The 16248-nt window shown below is 42.5% G+C and overlaps 1 protein-coding gene across 1 annotated transcript in view; it reads right to left on the reverse strand.

Moving 5' to 3' along the window:
- Positions 1-16248, reverse strand: part of OTOA (otoancorin) — a 78789-nt gene that overhangs the window by 61019 nt on the left and 1522 nt on the right. Inside the window, exons 2-6 of the mRNA XM_033963872.1 lie at positions 12216-12243; positions 10252-10339; positions 8493-8624; positions 3468-3703; positions 2557-2660 (exon numbers count right to left, since the gene is read on the reverse strand). Of these exons, the coding sequence (XP_033819763.1) occupies positions 2557-2660; positions 3468-3703; positions 8493-8624; positions 10252-10339; positions 12216-12243 (588 nt within the window). The remainder of the gene's footprint in view (positions 1-2556; positions 2661-3467; positions 3704-8492; positions 8625-10251; positions 10340-12215; positions 12244-16248) is intronic.

The raw sequence follows: 16248 nt of genomic DNA on the forward strand, positions 1-16248 counted from the left end.
CACAATAACTGATCTCTAGAGCTGTTAGTCACTAGATTTTAACTATGTTAGTTCTACTCAATCTGTAGCATTTCTAATCATTGTAAACCGCATAGAACTTCACGGTCCTGCGGTATATAAACCATTATTATTATTATTTGATTGTACTAATGTCAAATTTACTGCAAGGATGCCTGAGTGCATCCCATAGTAAGCCCTTTTCAACTGCGTTAGGTGCATTGTAGCGATTTCCCACTTTTCTCATTCCGTTGGAAAAATGCAGAATGAAAAAAAGTGACGAAATCGCTGGACGAAGGTGCGCTAAATGCTAAGGTGCCCATAGAACATAATGGATGCCGTAGCGTTTAGCGTATTCTAAATCGGTTAGCACGCCTTAGTAAAAGGACCCCCCTAAGCGCTCCTTTTACGAAGTCGTGCTAGCGGGGTTAACGCGCGTGACTTTTCATCACGCGCTATCCCCCGCGCTGGCCAAAAACTACCGCGGTTTAGCGCACGCTATTATGTGCATTAAACCCCTAACACGCCTTAGTAAAAGGACCCCTAAGGGCTTCTTTTACTAAGTCGCGCTAGCGGGGTTAACGTGCGCAAGTTTTCATCACGCGCTAACCCCCAGGCTGGCCAAAAACTACCGCGGTTTAGCGCGCACTATTACGTGCATTAAACCGCTGGCGCGGCTTAGTAAAAGGACCCCTAAGTGCGCAGCCCTCCTTGGAGACTGCCCCAAGTTTGCTGGCTGGCCAGGGAACTGTTCAGCTGCCCCCTCGTAAATAAGTGTTCATGAATCTTCTAAAATGCAAATAAGAGAATGATAGTGAAATTAACGGTCGGATTACAGGCTCCCATTTGGCCACTTGGTAGGAAAGTAGATTCATTATATATATTTGTATACTTGCATTCCGTTACTGATGGAAAAGTGAAGTGAGTAATATTTTGCAAAGATCGTTTTGGTAAACTAAACTAAACTAAATCTTAAGTTTATATAACGTATCCTCTCCATAAATTATAGAGCTCGTCACGGTTTACAAGAGCTTAAATATAGGAAGGAAATAGAATAAAGGGGTTGGGGTTGAGTATAGGGGGGAAGAGAGCATTACGTTTTTGTGAAAAGCCAGGTTTTCAGGTGCCTATGGAATAGTTGGAAGGAGCCCAGATTCTGTAGTGGGGCAGTAAGATTATTCCAAAGTCCTAAGATTCTGAAGAGGAGTGATTTTCCCAATTTTCCCGCATGAGAATACCTTGTAGCGAGGGGAAGGATCGTTTAAGTTTTTGGGTGGGTCTGGTGGAGTCAGGGCTCCACCAGGTAAAGAAAATGAAAGATAAGCATATCTAATATAATAAAATGGTAAGCCGCGCATGCGCACTTCCTAAGTGTGCGCCGGTTTTCCGTGAGCTGTAGCGACACATAGGAAGTGCGCATGCGCGGCTTACAATTCTTTGAAAGACGCGGCGGTGGCTACTCTCACAATCCCCGGGATCATGAGAGGAGCCACTGCCGCGTCTTTCAACTAAAAAAAACAACAATAAAACAAGGCGGATGGCGGATGTCGGCCCGATGGCTGGAGTTCACCGCTGAGTCTGGTGAGGAGTGCTTCCCTCAACAGGAACCGTCGGGTCTAATTCAAATACTCCCGGCAGGTCGGGAGGGGGCGGAGCAGGCTCGCACGCCTGGCGGGGACCAGACAGGAACTAGACTCCCTGCAGGAGGCAGCCTGATGGCTGGAGATCACCGGACTGGACAGGGGGAGCAGGTAAGGGGATGCTGCAGTACAGGAGGAGCAGGGAAGAGGTGATTCTGGACAGGGGGGGAGGTAACAGGAAGGGAGGCCTACTGCTGGATAGGGGAAGCAGGGAAGAGGTGCTGCTAGATGGGGGGGGAGGTAAAAGGAAGGGAGAAGGGCTCCTGCAAAGGAGAAGAGCTACTGCTGGATATGGGGAGCTGGAAATTGGGTGATGCTGAACAGGGGGAGATAAAAGGAGAAGGGCTACTGCTATATAGGGGGAGCAGGGAATGGGTGGGGGTGCTGCTGGACAGGGAGGGGGTAAAAGTAAGGGAGAAGGGCTGCTAGCACCCGTTAATGTAACGGGCTAAACAACTAGTAAGTAAGAATAGGGTTACTAGGTGTCTGGATTTCACTGGACATGTCCTCCTTTTGAGGACATATCCGGTGGTCTGGACGGCTTTTCAAAACCCGGCATTTTGTCCGGGTTATGAAAAGCCTCCTCTAAATCGCATCGGGCAGCAGGAAATCCGCACATGTGCGGATTTCCTCCCGCCAGACGAAAGCAGGCATCGGGGATGGGTGGAACTGGCCTAGGGTGGGTCTAGGCGTCTGGATTTTACTATAGTAAAATCTGGCAACTGTAAGTAAGAAGGAACTAAACCAAATATGATCTTATAACAAACACATCCCAATTTGAATAATACCCTGGCCTGTATTGAATTGTTTGTGTTCTATTTTAATCATGAAAGGTGGTATATAAACATAAGAAACATAAAGTGAGAGATGCAGATGAACAAACAAGGAACGGCTTTCTTGCAGCTTGCATGCCTCTTACCGCTGAAGTTGGAAGGTCTTTGGAGGATCTGTGTCAGCCAGGAATACACTGCTTTCTGAGTGTTAGCTGGGATTTTGTCGTACAGATCCTTGAACACTACTGACCTATGCAATACAAAGAGCATATGAGATGGGGGCGGGTCATTTTTTCTTAAGCTGCAGTAAAATGTGGCCTTATGAAGGTATTTCCCACACACTTTGGTCCAGATTCTATAAACGTCACCTGAAGCCTAGATCAGCACACTTAGCCGATCATGCGCCTCACTGAATTTTCTTAATTGGCTTCATCGGCGTTGTTAATTGAAAGCACCCTTAAAAACCAATTCAAAAATTATTTTTAAAAAATGAAGTAGCTGGTAGGTGCCTACCACTTTGAGGTAGACGTCTACACCAAGGCACTTACCAGCAACTAAGCGTGGTTAAGAATAGATTTTGAGCATGGTTTGACTTAGGCGCCTACCTTAGGCAAACACATTTAAGCCACAAAAAAACCCCAAACCCTGGCCTAAAAGGCAGTGTACCTAAAGATTCAGTGCCTACTGGTGCCTAAGACTGCTAGGTGCAACTCTAAAAACGGAGCCTAGTAGATAACTGGAGTGAGATGCTGTTTACAGAAGTCTTTTACAGGGGCATCAATACTTTCTTTTTCCTACTGGCCTTTCCTTTCCCTAAGCATCCAAGCATCCGCCTAGCTTTTGCCGTTGCCTTTTCAACCTGTTTAGCCACCTTAAGATCATCGCATATGTTATATGTTGTAAAATAATAGCGGGAGCTGCAAATTATGCGATTAGTGTTGATTTTATGTGACTGGCTGTATTTGATCTTTGTTGAGAATCACCTTGGGATTCCATTAGAATTTGAGAAATCAATGCATAAATGAATGTAATATGGAGAGCAGGTGTGGTGACTTACAGGTTTCTGAAGGCCTCCTCCTGTAGGTCCGTCGGCAGTTTGTTCATAGTGTCTGGTTGGAGGTAGGTCCCCGAGGACATGCGTAAAACCTGGCTGAGGAGGTGCACGCAGTCTGAAGAGCGCAAAGCCGGCAGGCACTTCTCCAGGCTAATCTGAAAGAGAGTGCGGTTCCCCACTGGACTCTGCCAAATTCTGTCTCTCAACATTTCAAAGTCCAGCATAAATTCCTGCTGGTCCTGCACGAAGCAAGGCAACTTAGTCTTAGCCATGTGTAGGCTTCCATGCTAATTTCATTCATTCCTTCTTCATCCAGACTGAAAAGATACTCTGCTTTATCTGAACCAGTGGTTCCCAACCCTGTCCTGGAGGAACACCAGGCCAATTGGGTTTTCAGGCTAGCCCTAATGAATATGCATGAAGCAAATTTGCATGCCTATCACTTCCATCATATGCAAATCTCTCTCATGCATATTCATTAGGGCTAGCCTGAAAACCCGATTGGCCTGGTGTTCCTCCAGGACAGGGTTGGGAATCACTGATCTGAACAACTGAAATATACTGACAGATTTTATCTAGCGTAACAACGTCTATGAAACATCCATGATAAATAATTATCCCGCCCTTTTACTAAACTGCGATAGCGGTTTTTAGTGCAGGGAGCCGCACTGATTTCTGCGTGCTGCGTCCGACGCTCATAGGACTTCTATGAGCGTTGGGAGCAACGCAGAGCATTCAGCGTGGCTCCCTGCGCTAATAACCGCTATCATGATTTAATAAAAGAGGGAGTATGACTTTCACTAATATGTGGCCTGTGTGAGGCAAAATAAAAAATTAACTCCCTAGAATTTGCTTTATCTGAACAAATGAAACATACTGACAGAGGCACTTTTTACCTTTAAAATAATGATGTATTTCTTATATTTTACAATTTGATGTATTTCTATTTTGAATTGTATTTTTTGCTGCATGTTCAGCTTTATTTGTTGTGAACCGCCTAGAACCGTTTCTGGTCTGGCGGTATATGAGAATAAATTATTATTATTATTATATCTTTTGTAATAACGTATGTGAAACACCCATGATAAATAATTATGACTTTCACTAATATGTGGCCTCTGTACAGGGTGAGGCAAAAAACAACAACAAAAAGTAACCCTCTAGATTTTTATTTTTTTCTGTTTTCTCAGCAACTGCTTGGAATTTCAACATGAACTTTTGTAGTTTTGGTTGTTGTTGTTATCTATGCTTATTTGCTCAGTGGAATACAATTACTTGAAACATAGCAAAGTTTCAAGTCTGAGGTTTATTTAAAATTTATTATACCGCCCACTCGAGCCTTCTAGGCGGTGTACAAAAATGTCATAACAATATGCCAATTAAAATGCAATATAATAAAAACAAACAGAGAGAAAAGACAATTTTAAGAACAAAGACGAACAGGAACAGAAGGGAAAGAAGGGGTTGGAACTACAATTGATAGAAAGAAAGAGGACACATAAGGAGAAGAACAAAAGGATGGGGAACTGTAAGTAGAAATCTTTCTTAAATCTAAGTCATCCTTAAAAAGACAGTTTAAGTTTCAAAGGCATCAAGGAAAAGGAAGGTCTTTAGCATCCTTCCTCCCCTTATCCCACTATCTTTCAACTCCTCCAGTCCCGACTCTTCCAGAACCGCCCAAAGGTATAAACTAGCCTTCCCCTCTCTACGCGGCATTCACTATGCAGGCAAACTGGGAAAATCCCTTCTTTTCAAAATCACAGGACTTTGGAACGACCTCACCATCTCGTTGCGGAACCTGGGCTCCCTCCAATTATTCTGCAAACAACTGAAAACTTGGCTCTTTACCAAATTGTAACTCTATCCTCCCCCCTTTTCCTCCTCCCTTCTACACATAAGTTTCATGTAAACCTTTACCCTTCTCTACCTATTATTTAAGTTCTTGTAAACCGTATCGAGCTCCATATTTGTGGAGATGATGCGGTATATAAACTTAAGGTTTAGATTAGATTAGATTAGATAAGTGTTATATTTTCACGCAAATAGTTAGGGGTACTGTTCCAGAGAAAAGGGGCGTTAACTGAAAAGATTGTAGTCCTCATTGTACTGATATGTTTCAATGAGGGAACAGTAAGGAGATTATGAGCAGAAGATCGTAGGGTCCTAGTTTGATTATAGGGGATAAGTAAATTATTAATAAATTCTGGCTGACTTTTTAGCATGACCACCCTGTGATTTTGGCATTTTCAAAAATATTTGAACTGTAAAGCTAATCTTATTAAAAAAAAAAAAAAAAGACATCAAAATTATATAGACCAGGGGTGTCCAACCTGCGGCCCGAGGGCCACATGTGGCCCAGTGAAGTATTTTGTGCGGCCCTGGTCAAGGGCGATGGAGTGTTTTCCTCTGCTGCCCCCGGGTGTTTACCGTCTTGCCGGCTCCCTCATCTGTCTTGCTGCAGCGTTTGCGCGGCCCCCAGAACCATTTTTTTCGGCTAATACGGCCCAGGGAAGCCAAAAGGTTCGACACCCCTGATATAGACTTTTGTCTGGGGAGCAATGTTGGAAGCCTATCACAAGCTCCACCCAAAGCTGCAAACAACCACCGAACTCAAGGAAACGCTAAAGACGATCTGAGACAGCCGGTCACAGGGACTAATTGACAAGGCTGTTAAGAACTTTTCAAAGTGACTGAAGGCCTGTGATAAAGCTGGGGTTGGACACTGAGCAGTCGTAATGACTGCCAAATTCTGCCACATTCTTAATTGTATTGTATGGATAACGTTATTTTACTGTGATTTTAGCCTGATCCTTTTATTACGCAAAAATCACTAGGTAGTTATCCTAAACGTCAGTAACATCAACATAGATTAAGATAACTTACAGGCTAATGCTCAGAACTCAGGAGCAAAAATACTGACGGAGCCAATGCAGAAAAAAAAACCTTCCTGATTCTCAATGATAATAGTATGCAAATCATATGTGTGCTGCTAGTGTTGAGAAATGGGGAGGGGAGGAATGTGCACAAGAATTTAGCATTTGTGTGCATGCTTGGGGGAATAAATGATGCAGTTGGTCTCCGTCTTCTCTTACTGCCACCTCTTCACTCTCTGCCATGGTCACTGCTGCAGTGTGGGAATGGAATTTTTCCAAACAGAGGGGGTATTCTGTGATAAACCTCATGTTCCCAGAGCAAGGAAGGGTGGAAGAGGAACTTCAGCTGGGAATGAGTCTTTTGGCTCCTCCCACCGTCTATTGTGTGGTTGGGGAGAGAAGGGGATGGTGCCTCTGGTGAGGAGGGGAAGGGAAGGGAGATGAAGGAGATGGTGCCCATGGTGAGGAGAGGAAGGGAAGGGAGATGGAGGTGGTGCCCATGGCGAGGAAGGGAGGAGATGTGCTCATAGAGGGACAGGGAAATGAAGGGAAGAGAGAAGAGAATTTATTGTGCCAATGGAGGGGAAGTGAATAGATAAGATGGTGCCCATGGAGGGGAGAGGAGAGGAGGCTGGAGGAGATGATGCCCATGGATTAAGTGGAAGGAAAGAGATAGAAATCAGATAGATATGAGATCTGAGGAAGAAGGAATAATGGAAGGAAAGTTGAATGTGAAAGAAGAGAGGAGGAAAGAAAAGAAAGAGTGAGTTGAGAGGAATGTCCTGAAACAGGGTTCAGAGCACAAACAGAGGAGCAAAACCAGAGATAGGGAATATTATTATTGGAAAAATTAAATCAAAGGTAAGAAAAATGATTTTATTATCAAATTAGTAATTGAAATATGTGAGTTTTGAGAACTTGCATCTGCTGTTTACAGGTGGAAATGTGAGGGAGAAAATGTACCATATTTTTTGCTCCATAAGATGCACTTTTGCCCCCCAAAAAGTGGGCAGAAATGTAGGTGTGTCTTATGGAGCGAATAACACAATTTTTTAAACACTCCCCCCTGTATCTTTTATTAATTTTGGCGGTCCAGCGCTGTATCGGCAGGAGCTTTCCACAGTCCTGCCCCTCCCTCGCTGGATGTCAGCCTCCTCATCTTTTGCGGCAGAGCGGCGCACAAGGCAGGCCTGAGCTTTTCGCACTCCTGCCTGGCCCCGCGCCACTCCCTGAATGGCTGCCGTCAGTTCTCATGGGACTTGCATGAACTGACAGGAGCCATTCAGGAAGCCATTCAGGGAGCCATTCAGGGAACCATTCAGGAAGCACGAAAAGCTTCTGCCTTGTGCACCACTCTGCCGCAAGAGATGAGGAGGCAGCCATTCAGCGAGGGAGAGGCAGGAGTGCAGAAAGCTCCTGCTGATACAGCGCAGGACCGCCAGAATTTAAAAAAGGTACCGGGGATGGGGGTCTGCCTGCCAACCAACCTACCACTAGACCTGCCCTGTGCCCTGTACCCTGTCCCGGCCTACCACTAGACCACCAGAGGGGGGACAGGGTACAGAGCAGGGCAGAGGGACAGGGTACATCATTTGGTTCAGAATTTTTTTTTCTTGGTTTTTCCTCCTCTACACGTAGGTGTGTCTTATGGTCAGGTGCATCTTATAGAGTGAAAAATACTATATTTATTTATTTATTTCATTCGTTTCTCTATCCTGTCCTTCCCAAAGAGCGCAGAATGGGTCATAGGCTAACATACATAAGATACAGTTAACCAATTACAATTGGCCATAGTTATAGTACAAGCTTTTTCCAGTACAAGTTTTTATCCTAACTCAACACATATTAGGGATCTAATACTAATATACATAATATATAATTTACAGGTTGCAATCTGCCATAGTTACAGTGCATGGTTTTTCAATTCAAGTTTTTATCCTAATGCAACAAATACCGATGATCTTGTATCAATATACATTTCTTTGTAATCTATCAGTTGTGGGCAGGGTATGTGATTAATCACATGATTACAAATTTTAATCACAATTAATCTCGATTAGAAATTTTAATTGATATGCAGCCCTAACAAAAATAAAAACATCATGTAATAAAAACATTGTTAAGATGTGTAATAAAAAAGAGGCAGGTTACTCACAAGCTTTTCTTTTCTGCCTCGAAAGATATATTTCATTGCTAGTTGGAATTGCTGGGTGTCTGTCTGTCGGAGTTCTGAGAGCAGACGTCTGGGCTGAGCAAAGAGACTCTCCAGATAATTTCTTATCAATGTCTAGAATAAAACAAGGGAGGTAAGATTTGATAAAATATTAAAATATATCTAGCTTAAGCCTGAAAGTATACATTGCTCCAGTGATCAAAAATAGTGAAGGGAGGTTTCCAGAATCTCCTCCCAAAAGTCATAAAGGAACAGTGTACAAAGAACTGATCTGCAGCTCTTCGTGTCTGAAATCCGATCACAGGTGCTTGCATAGCTCACATTTAAAATGAGGGTTGAGGTTGAAAGTCTTGAAAATATTAGCTTACATAAGTACCTAAATAAATTAATGTAAACCGTTCTGAGCTCCCTTGGGAGAACGGTATAGAAAATTGAATAAATTCAAAAAACCAAACAAAAAACCATAAGAATTACCGCTGCTGGGTCAGACCAGTGGTCCATTGTGCCCAGCACCTGATGTTCACTATTCAGCCTCCATCAGGTATGTCTGAAACATACCATTCAGCGCCATTTTTACTTGCACTTGACACACCATTCAGAGTCATCTTGATGTGCACCTATTACACACCATTCGGCCACTGCCACTTATTCCCGAATTTCACTGCGTTTTATGTTGCCTTCTGGATAGCTTTTCCTTCATGTGATGCCTGCACTCGGTTTTACTGTCCCTTTAGGAGACAATTTCATCTCATATCAACTGCAATCTCCTTGAGATGCTCCAAAGCAGCTGTGGAGGGTCCGTTCTATATTTAGAATAGTCTCTAGTCTGTCCATGTTTTCAGATAAATGAGCTCTGGGAGCAGAGTGAGAAACGTTGAGCCCCTGAAGACAGGAGACTGGGCTAGCTGGACCATTGGTCTGATCCAGTAAGGCTATTCTTATGTTCTTATGCAAAAAAAAAAAAAAATGAGAGGCAGGACCTCCTTCTCCTCGAGTATAAAAAAAATGAGATTTTCTTTCTTTTTTTTAAATTTATTTATTTATTTGCAATTTCTATACAACCAATAAAATGGTACATGAAATACTGAAATACATATACTTAGTCAATACACACTAAAGAAACTACACAATATGCTAACTATAGTCCTCAACTAAGGAGGTAGGCAAGACATAAAAAGAAAACCCTGGAAAGAAGGGAAACAATTTCAATGAAGCATAAAGAAAAGAGCAGTAATTAGATATTAACCTACTATTTAAACTAAATTCCGCACTAAACACTTGATTCATTCTGGCTGCACTGGAATCCCTTTACTCTCTAAGAAAAAAACCTAATTGGGCAGGCTCATAAAATATATATTTATTCCCTTGATAGTTCATAAAACATTTGCAAGGAAATCTTAACTGAAAAGTTGCCAAAAATGAGATTTTCTATGTAACAGTCACTGAAGAGTGATCACCAATAATTATTAGGCATGTCTTTTGAGAGAATGTTTGGGACAAAACTTTGGGTGCTCTGATTTGTGGCCCAAATAGAGGTTTATAATGGTGCCTTAGATGGAACAAGATTTATAATGCATGGAATCGGGCAATATATGTCATTATTGCGCTGTGTTATGTCTGGTAATTTTTATGCTTCCTTGATTGTAATCTACCTAGAATGGTAGATAGTGTGGAATAGAAATTTTTTAAAAAAATAATTAAATACATTTGTGTTATGCGTTGTAATGTTTAGGACACAAACCTGTAGGCTGCTGACGGTAATGGATGTATCCTGAGTCGATAAAAAGGACATGACTCTTAAGAACAAGTCTGAGGTCCATGAGTTAGTGCTGGGGGGTAGAAAACAGAGAAGAGAGACTGGTAATAATTTAATCAGATGCTATTCCCCACCCTACTCACTCAAAAATATTCTATAGCCTGGCAGGAATTGGGTGCATGTGGTCCTTCTCCACAAAAGTGATTGTAAGAAAAAAGCAGGTAAGTCTGACTTCTGTGATAAATAAATTAATGGAAATGCTTTTAAAACAGATAATAGTGATGTTTCTGGAATCCAGTGGATTACAGGACCTGAGGCAACATGGATTCAGTACAGGCAGGTCTTGACAAGCAAATCTGATCAACATGGCATAAATGCACATGTCGAGTCTCTCATTTGAAAGGAAGTTTTCAAGTTTCAAGTTTAATATTTTTCTTGATTGATCGCTTAATCGAATTCTAAGCGATGAACAGTTTAAAATACATTCAAATAGGGCAAAACAGTACAAACTTTAAATAATAACATTGGGTAGATAACTAGTACATTATTCTCATTACATAAGGTAAGATAGGGGTTTGAAATACAATTAATAAAGAAAAGCAAACAAAGGAAAAGCACAGTAGGGAAACAAATAACAACAAAATATAATAAAATAAAATAAAATCACTGGTCTAAAAATTGTTGAATTAAATATTAAAAGCATCTTTAAAAAGAAATGTTTTTAGATTACTTTTAAATTTTCCTAAGTCCTGCTCATTTCGTAAATAGATTGGGAGAGCGTTCCAAGTCTGAGGAGCAGTTACCGAAAAGATAAACTGCTCTGGAATGAGAGAGCATAGAATGAAGTTAAGAGGTGATAGGCTCAGGAGTAATCTAAGGAAATACTTTTTTTTACAGAACGGGTGGTAGATGTGTGGAATAGTCTCCCGGTAGAGGTGGGATCTCTTAGGGAGAGGGGGAGATAGGGATGCTGTGGATGAGCCATTTGGCCTTCATCTGCCATCATGTGTCTATGTTTCCAATTTTAACCACCAATAGGGGGTGCTGGAGCTCCTGCTGCTAGATCATTGGGATTGGATATGAGAGTATCCAGTGTCCTGCACTGCTCAAATTCCTACGGTGAGCCTCTCTAGCCATCATGCTCAGTCCCCTATTCCCTAGGCCAGTGGTTCCCAACCCTGTCCTGGAGGAACACCAGGCCAATTGGGTTTTCAGGCTAGCCCTAATGAATATGCATGAAGCAAATTTGCATTCCTATCACTTCCATCATATGCAAATCTCTCTCATGCATATTCATTAGGGCTAGCCTGAAAACCCGATTGGCCTGGTGTTCCTCCAGGACAGGGTTGGGAATCACTGCCCTAGGCCACCTGACATTCATTCCCCTACTGATGCAAGAATATCACAGAAACATGGGGCCCGTATTGCTGTGAGTGAGTCTCTAAGCACCACTACTCAATAATCACCGCTTAATCCCTTGGGCCACCCTCACTTGAAGAGATTGTGGGACCAAGTCTGAACTTAACAAGCCTTGCATCTTGTAATGCGAGTAAGAATTGCATTAATGGAGAGCAGTTTGGTTCTGTAGTGTAGAAAAGCCTGGCTTTGAAGCCTAAAAAATAGTTTACAGGGAAGGGTAGGAAGGAGAACTGGGCCATGATATCGTTACTGGTGTCCTGGAGTCCAGTCCTGGATCATGATCGGAGATTTGAAAAACAGTGTTCTAGAAAGCACACTGTGGTCCCATCATGCACTCGGTTAAAGGTTACACAGTCCTAAAGAAACTTGGGACAGCCAGATGCATTGCTAGTGGTGTCCCAGTTCCTCACCTCCCCTCCCCGCCCACTTGCTGTATAAAAAGCACATCGCTGTCACATTACGCAATAATTGATCGCTCTGATCCTGAATGATGTAAGTGAAAGTTGATGTTACCTTCATTTGAAAAGTACCTTTGAAAGTGCAAGATATCCAGAAGAGCTGAAAGACCAACAAAGAGATAAGTTATTACACTTCTGACTCCTGTCTGAACTAGAAATATAATAAGTGAAAAATTATTTTCCTCTTGTTACCATTCAGGTACCTTCCAGCTACTACTTCTTCCTAAAATGGGGGGGAAATAACAAAAGCTTAGATTCATTTATAAAGTTCTTTCCCAGACACAAATAAAACAAAAAATCACAGAGAGAGAGAGAGAGAAAAAAAAAATAATGTGGAGTTCAATACAGATGGATGCAAGCTTTAAATATTTAATTTTGGTACCATTATTCCTGCTGAATTGACCAGTGAATGACATCACAAATCTTTGAAACTAGTTTCAATAAAATCTAAACTAATGATCCCTTATTCTGCAAAAAAAAGTGTTGCAACCACTAGGGCGATACCAAATACTTAGATTCGGTTCAGCCCCAAATAGTGGCCTGAACACATTATTCATATTTGGGCGAATAGTGATTTAAATTCAAATACAAAGAATCCTGGGCTCTACTGTGCTAAATCCTACTGAAATAAACACTTGATCTTTGATTCCACATTGCTTCTGTTAGAACAAGGGGGTGCTGAGAAGTTCTCAGCCCAACCAACCAACTTCCTATAAGAGCATTATTTTGCCACTGTAGCTGAAAAAAGTGTTATCTTATGTCGTTCAGTGCCAATTTGCAGAAATGAAATTCTATGTGTTGACATTGTTTCCACATCACTCTCTTCTTGGTTGGGCTGAGGACCTTTCGGCACCCCTTCGTAGTGTGAAGAGTTTCAGTGTCTGGTAACCAGAGTTGAGATTGTGATGTCATAATGCCTCATTCCACCAATAAGAGCCAACCTCATCAGTGATGTCACAATGACTTGATTGTCCTATACTTGGCTCACTTTTATTACATAGGAGGGGGTGCTGAGAAGTTCTCAGCCCAATCAACCAACTTCCTAAATTCTGAGTGTTATTTTGCCACTGTCACTGAAAAGAGTGTTATTTTATTTCATTAAGTGCCAATTTGCAGAAACGAAATTCTATGTTTTTTGACATTGTTTCAAATCACTGATTGAACCATATCCATGCCATTCTCTTCATGGTTGGGCTGAGAACTTTTCCGCACCCCCTCGAATTTGTGATGTTAAAGCTCAAGGCGCATTATTTACATTCAGGTTTTATATATGGTCAAATAATATTTTTTATTATTCGGTGAAATATGCTAGGTTCTGTTATATTTAAGATGATATGCATGGACGTTAGTGAGGCTATTTTACTTCTAGAGATTCAGGGCTGGTACAACACGGTATGTCAAATTTGAATGTCCACATTTGAACCTACCTTTTTATATCTAGACACCCTGTGTCAAATTGGACTTTTTGTCTTTGACTGGCCAAGCCCCTGTACCACGGTGGTTGTGTGGTTCAGGTTCAGTTTGTTTGACATACTGCAACATTTTCAAAAAGAAATGTAAATGGTTTACAAACCATAAGAACTTGCCTCCGCTGGGTCAGACCAGAGGTCCATCCTGCCCAGCGGTCCGCTCCCGCGGCGGCCCCTCAGGCCTATCACCTGTGCAGTGGTCCCTGACTCTTCCTATAACCTACCTCAACTCCTATCTGTACCCCTCAATCCCCTTATCCTCTAGGAACCTATCCAAACCTCTTTGAAGCCATGTAACGTGCTCTGGCCTATCACGGCCTCCGGAAGCGCGTTCCATGTGTCCACCACCCTCTGGGTAAAAAAGAACTTCCTAGCGTTTGTTCTAAACCTGCCCCCCTTTTAATTTCTCAGAAGGAAAGAAATAAAAGTGAGCTTTTTTTGATCTAAAAGAGAAAATGCCTAGGAGTTGAATCCAGCAGGACCAGAATCCCAAAATTAAGGCAACAGGTGCCTAAGTTTGAGACCTGTCTCAGATCCAAAGATAATTGAAGAATGATGGCTGTGGACTTTGTATTCTTTGGAGTGAAGAATGAAAAGATCAAATAGTCCCTTAGCCAAAGATCTCCCAGCATGAGTTGGTCCCGTTCCAAGAGCCTGGATCCCAGCGACTGTGACCTCAGATTGTGGAGTGAACTGCACCTCTAATGTGTGTGTAGCCTCAGCCTCCCTTCAGGTCAGAGGTCCTGACAGGGGAATGAGACTGCCAGGGCTACAGTAATTTTTTGTATGGAATTGTATTTGTTATTTTGGGAGCTGCTGTGGGCATCTGTACAAAAAGATGGTATAGACTTCCCAAGCAATGAATAAATGAAATGAAACAAAATGTAATAAATAATAATTTATTGTTGTCTCTTGCTACGGGGTTGCTCCTTGAAACAGCACTTCAGCGAAATGTGGGTCTATGGCGGAGCAGTTGAATTTATAGAGAAAATTGAATCGGAATTAGAAGAATGGTAACTATTCGGTGGATGATGGAGGAAAGCCAATGAGGAGGCTAGCTACGTTAACCCTGAAACCTGAATGAAATAGTATGGTTCAGGTATATCCGTTGGGTGTCAGGTCAAAAGCGCGCCGGGACAAAGGCGCGCCCAGACAATTGAGCGCAGCTTGGAGGCGTGCGCCGCTCTAAATTACTGTTTTTAGGGCTCCGACAGGGGGGCGTGGGGGGGAACACCCCCACTTTACTTAATAGACATCGCGCCGTGTTGTGGGGGCGTTGTAAGGGGTTTGGGGGGTTGTAACCCCCCACATTTTACTGAAAACTTCACTTTTCCCCTGTTTTTAAGGAAAAAGTTAAGTTTACAGTAAAATGTGGAGGGTTACAACCCCCCAAACCCCCATAACGCCGGCGCGATGTCTATTAAGTAAAGTGGGGGGGTTCCCCAACAAAACCCCCCATCGGAGCCCCTAAAAACAGTAATTTTGAGCGGCGCGCACCTCCGCGCTGCGCTCAATTGTCCAGGCGCGCCTTTGTCTTTCGTGCCGTTGTCTATGAACCATCCATTGAGGTCAAAGTCTCTTCAATATTACACTGAATGCTATCAAGCTTCTTTTTAAAGTAATGTACTGAAGAGATATTTGAGAAATGATAATACTTTTTTAAGTTTAAAATAAATTATTGAGGTGAAGTTACTCTATGATATATAGTGAAATATTGATAAACTTTACCATAAGAGAGATTTGAACTAAGTTAAGCCAAATTTTGCTGTGGTTTTCAATAAGCAATAATTGTGCACTTATGCAGTGTTTCAAGTGATCGCAGCAGGAATTAGTTGCACACAGGTCGTACTAGATTGTTACAGAATTATTCAGAATACTTCCATGAAAAATGACACAATACTAACCAATCCTTTTTTTAATAAGGGAGGCAAATCTGTAAAACAAAGAAGGGAAATATTACCACAGATAAAAGAGAAAACCATGGATTCTTTTAAACATTTGACCACGAAATAACATTCCTTAACTGTCTTGAGAAAAATGGTGTGGTGGCCGTGTTAGTCCACTTTTAAAGGTAATATATAGAAAACTAGTCTTTAAGCCCATTACATTAACGGGTGCTAGAATATATGTCAGCCTTTCTTTCTGTCTCTCTCCCTACCCCTGTCTGTTTCTTTCTGTCTCTCTCCCTCCCACTGTCTTTCTTTCTGTCTGTCTCACTCCCTGGCCCCCTTTGTCTGTCTGTCTCTCTCCCTGCCCCTATGTCTTTCTTCCTTTCTTTCTGTCTCCCTCCCTACTTCCCTGTGCAGAAGCTGAAGCAGCATTCCCTCCCCCCCACTTCCCTGTGCAGAAGCCGAAGCAGCATTCCCTCCTCCTCCATTTCCCTCCCTCTCCATGTCCTGTGCAGCAGCATTTTTTCCCTCCCCCCCACTTCCCTGTGCAAAAGCCAAAGCAGCATTTCCTCCCCCTCCATTTCCCTGTGCAGCAGCATTTTTCCCCCCCCCCCACTTCCCTGTGCAGCAGCCACAGCATTCCCTCTCCCTCCATTTCCTTGTGCAGCAGCAGGATTTCTCCATCCCCCTTACATTTCCCACGGTCTGGCCGGCTCCCTTGCCAGACTTATTTTTAAGTTTAAAGGT

Source organism: Geotrypetes seraphini, chromosome 11, assembly GCF_902459505.1.
Source record: "Geotrypetes seraphini chromosome 11, aGeoSer1.1, whole genome shotgun sequence".
Classification (NCBI taxonomy): Eukaryota; Metazoa; Chordata; class Amphibia; order Gymnophiona; family Dermophiidae; genus Geotrypetes; species Geotrypetes seraphini.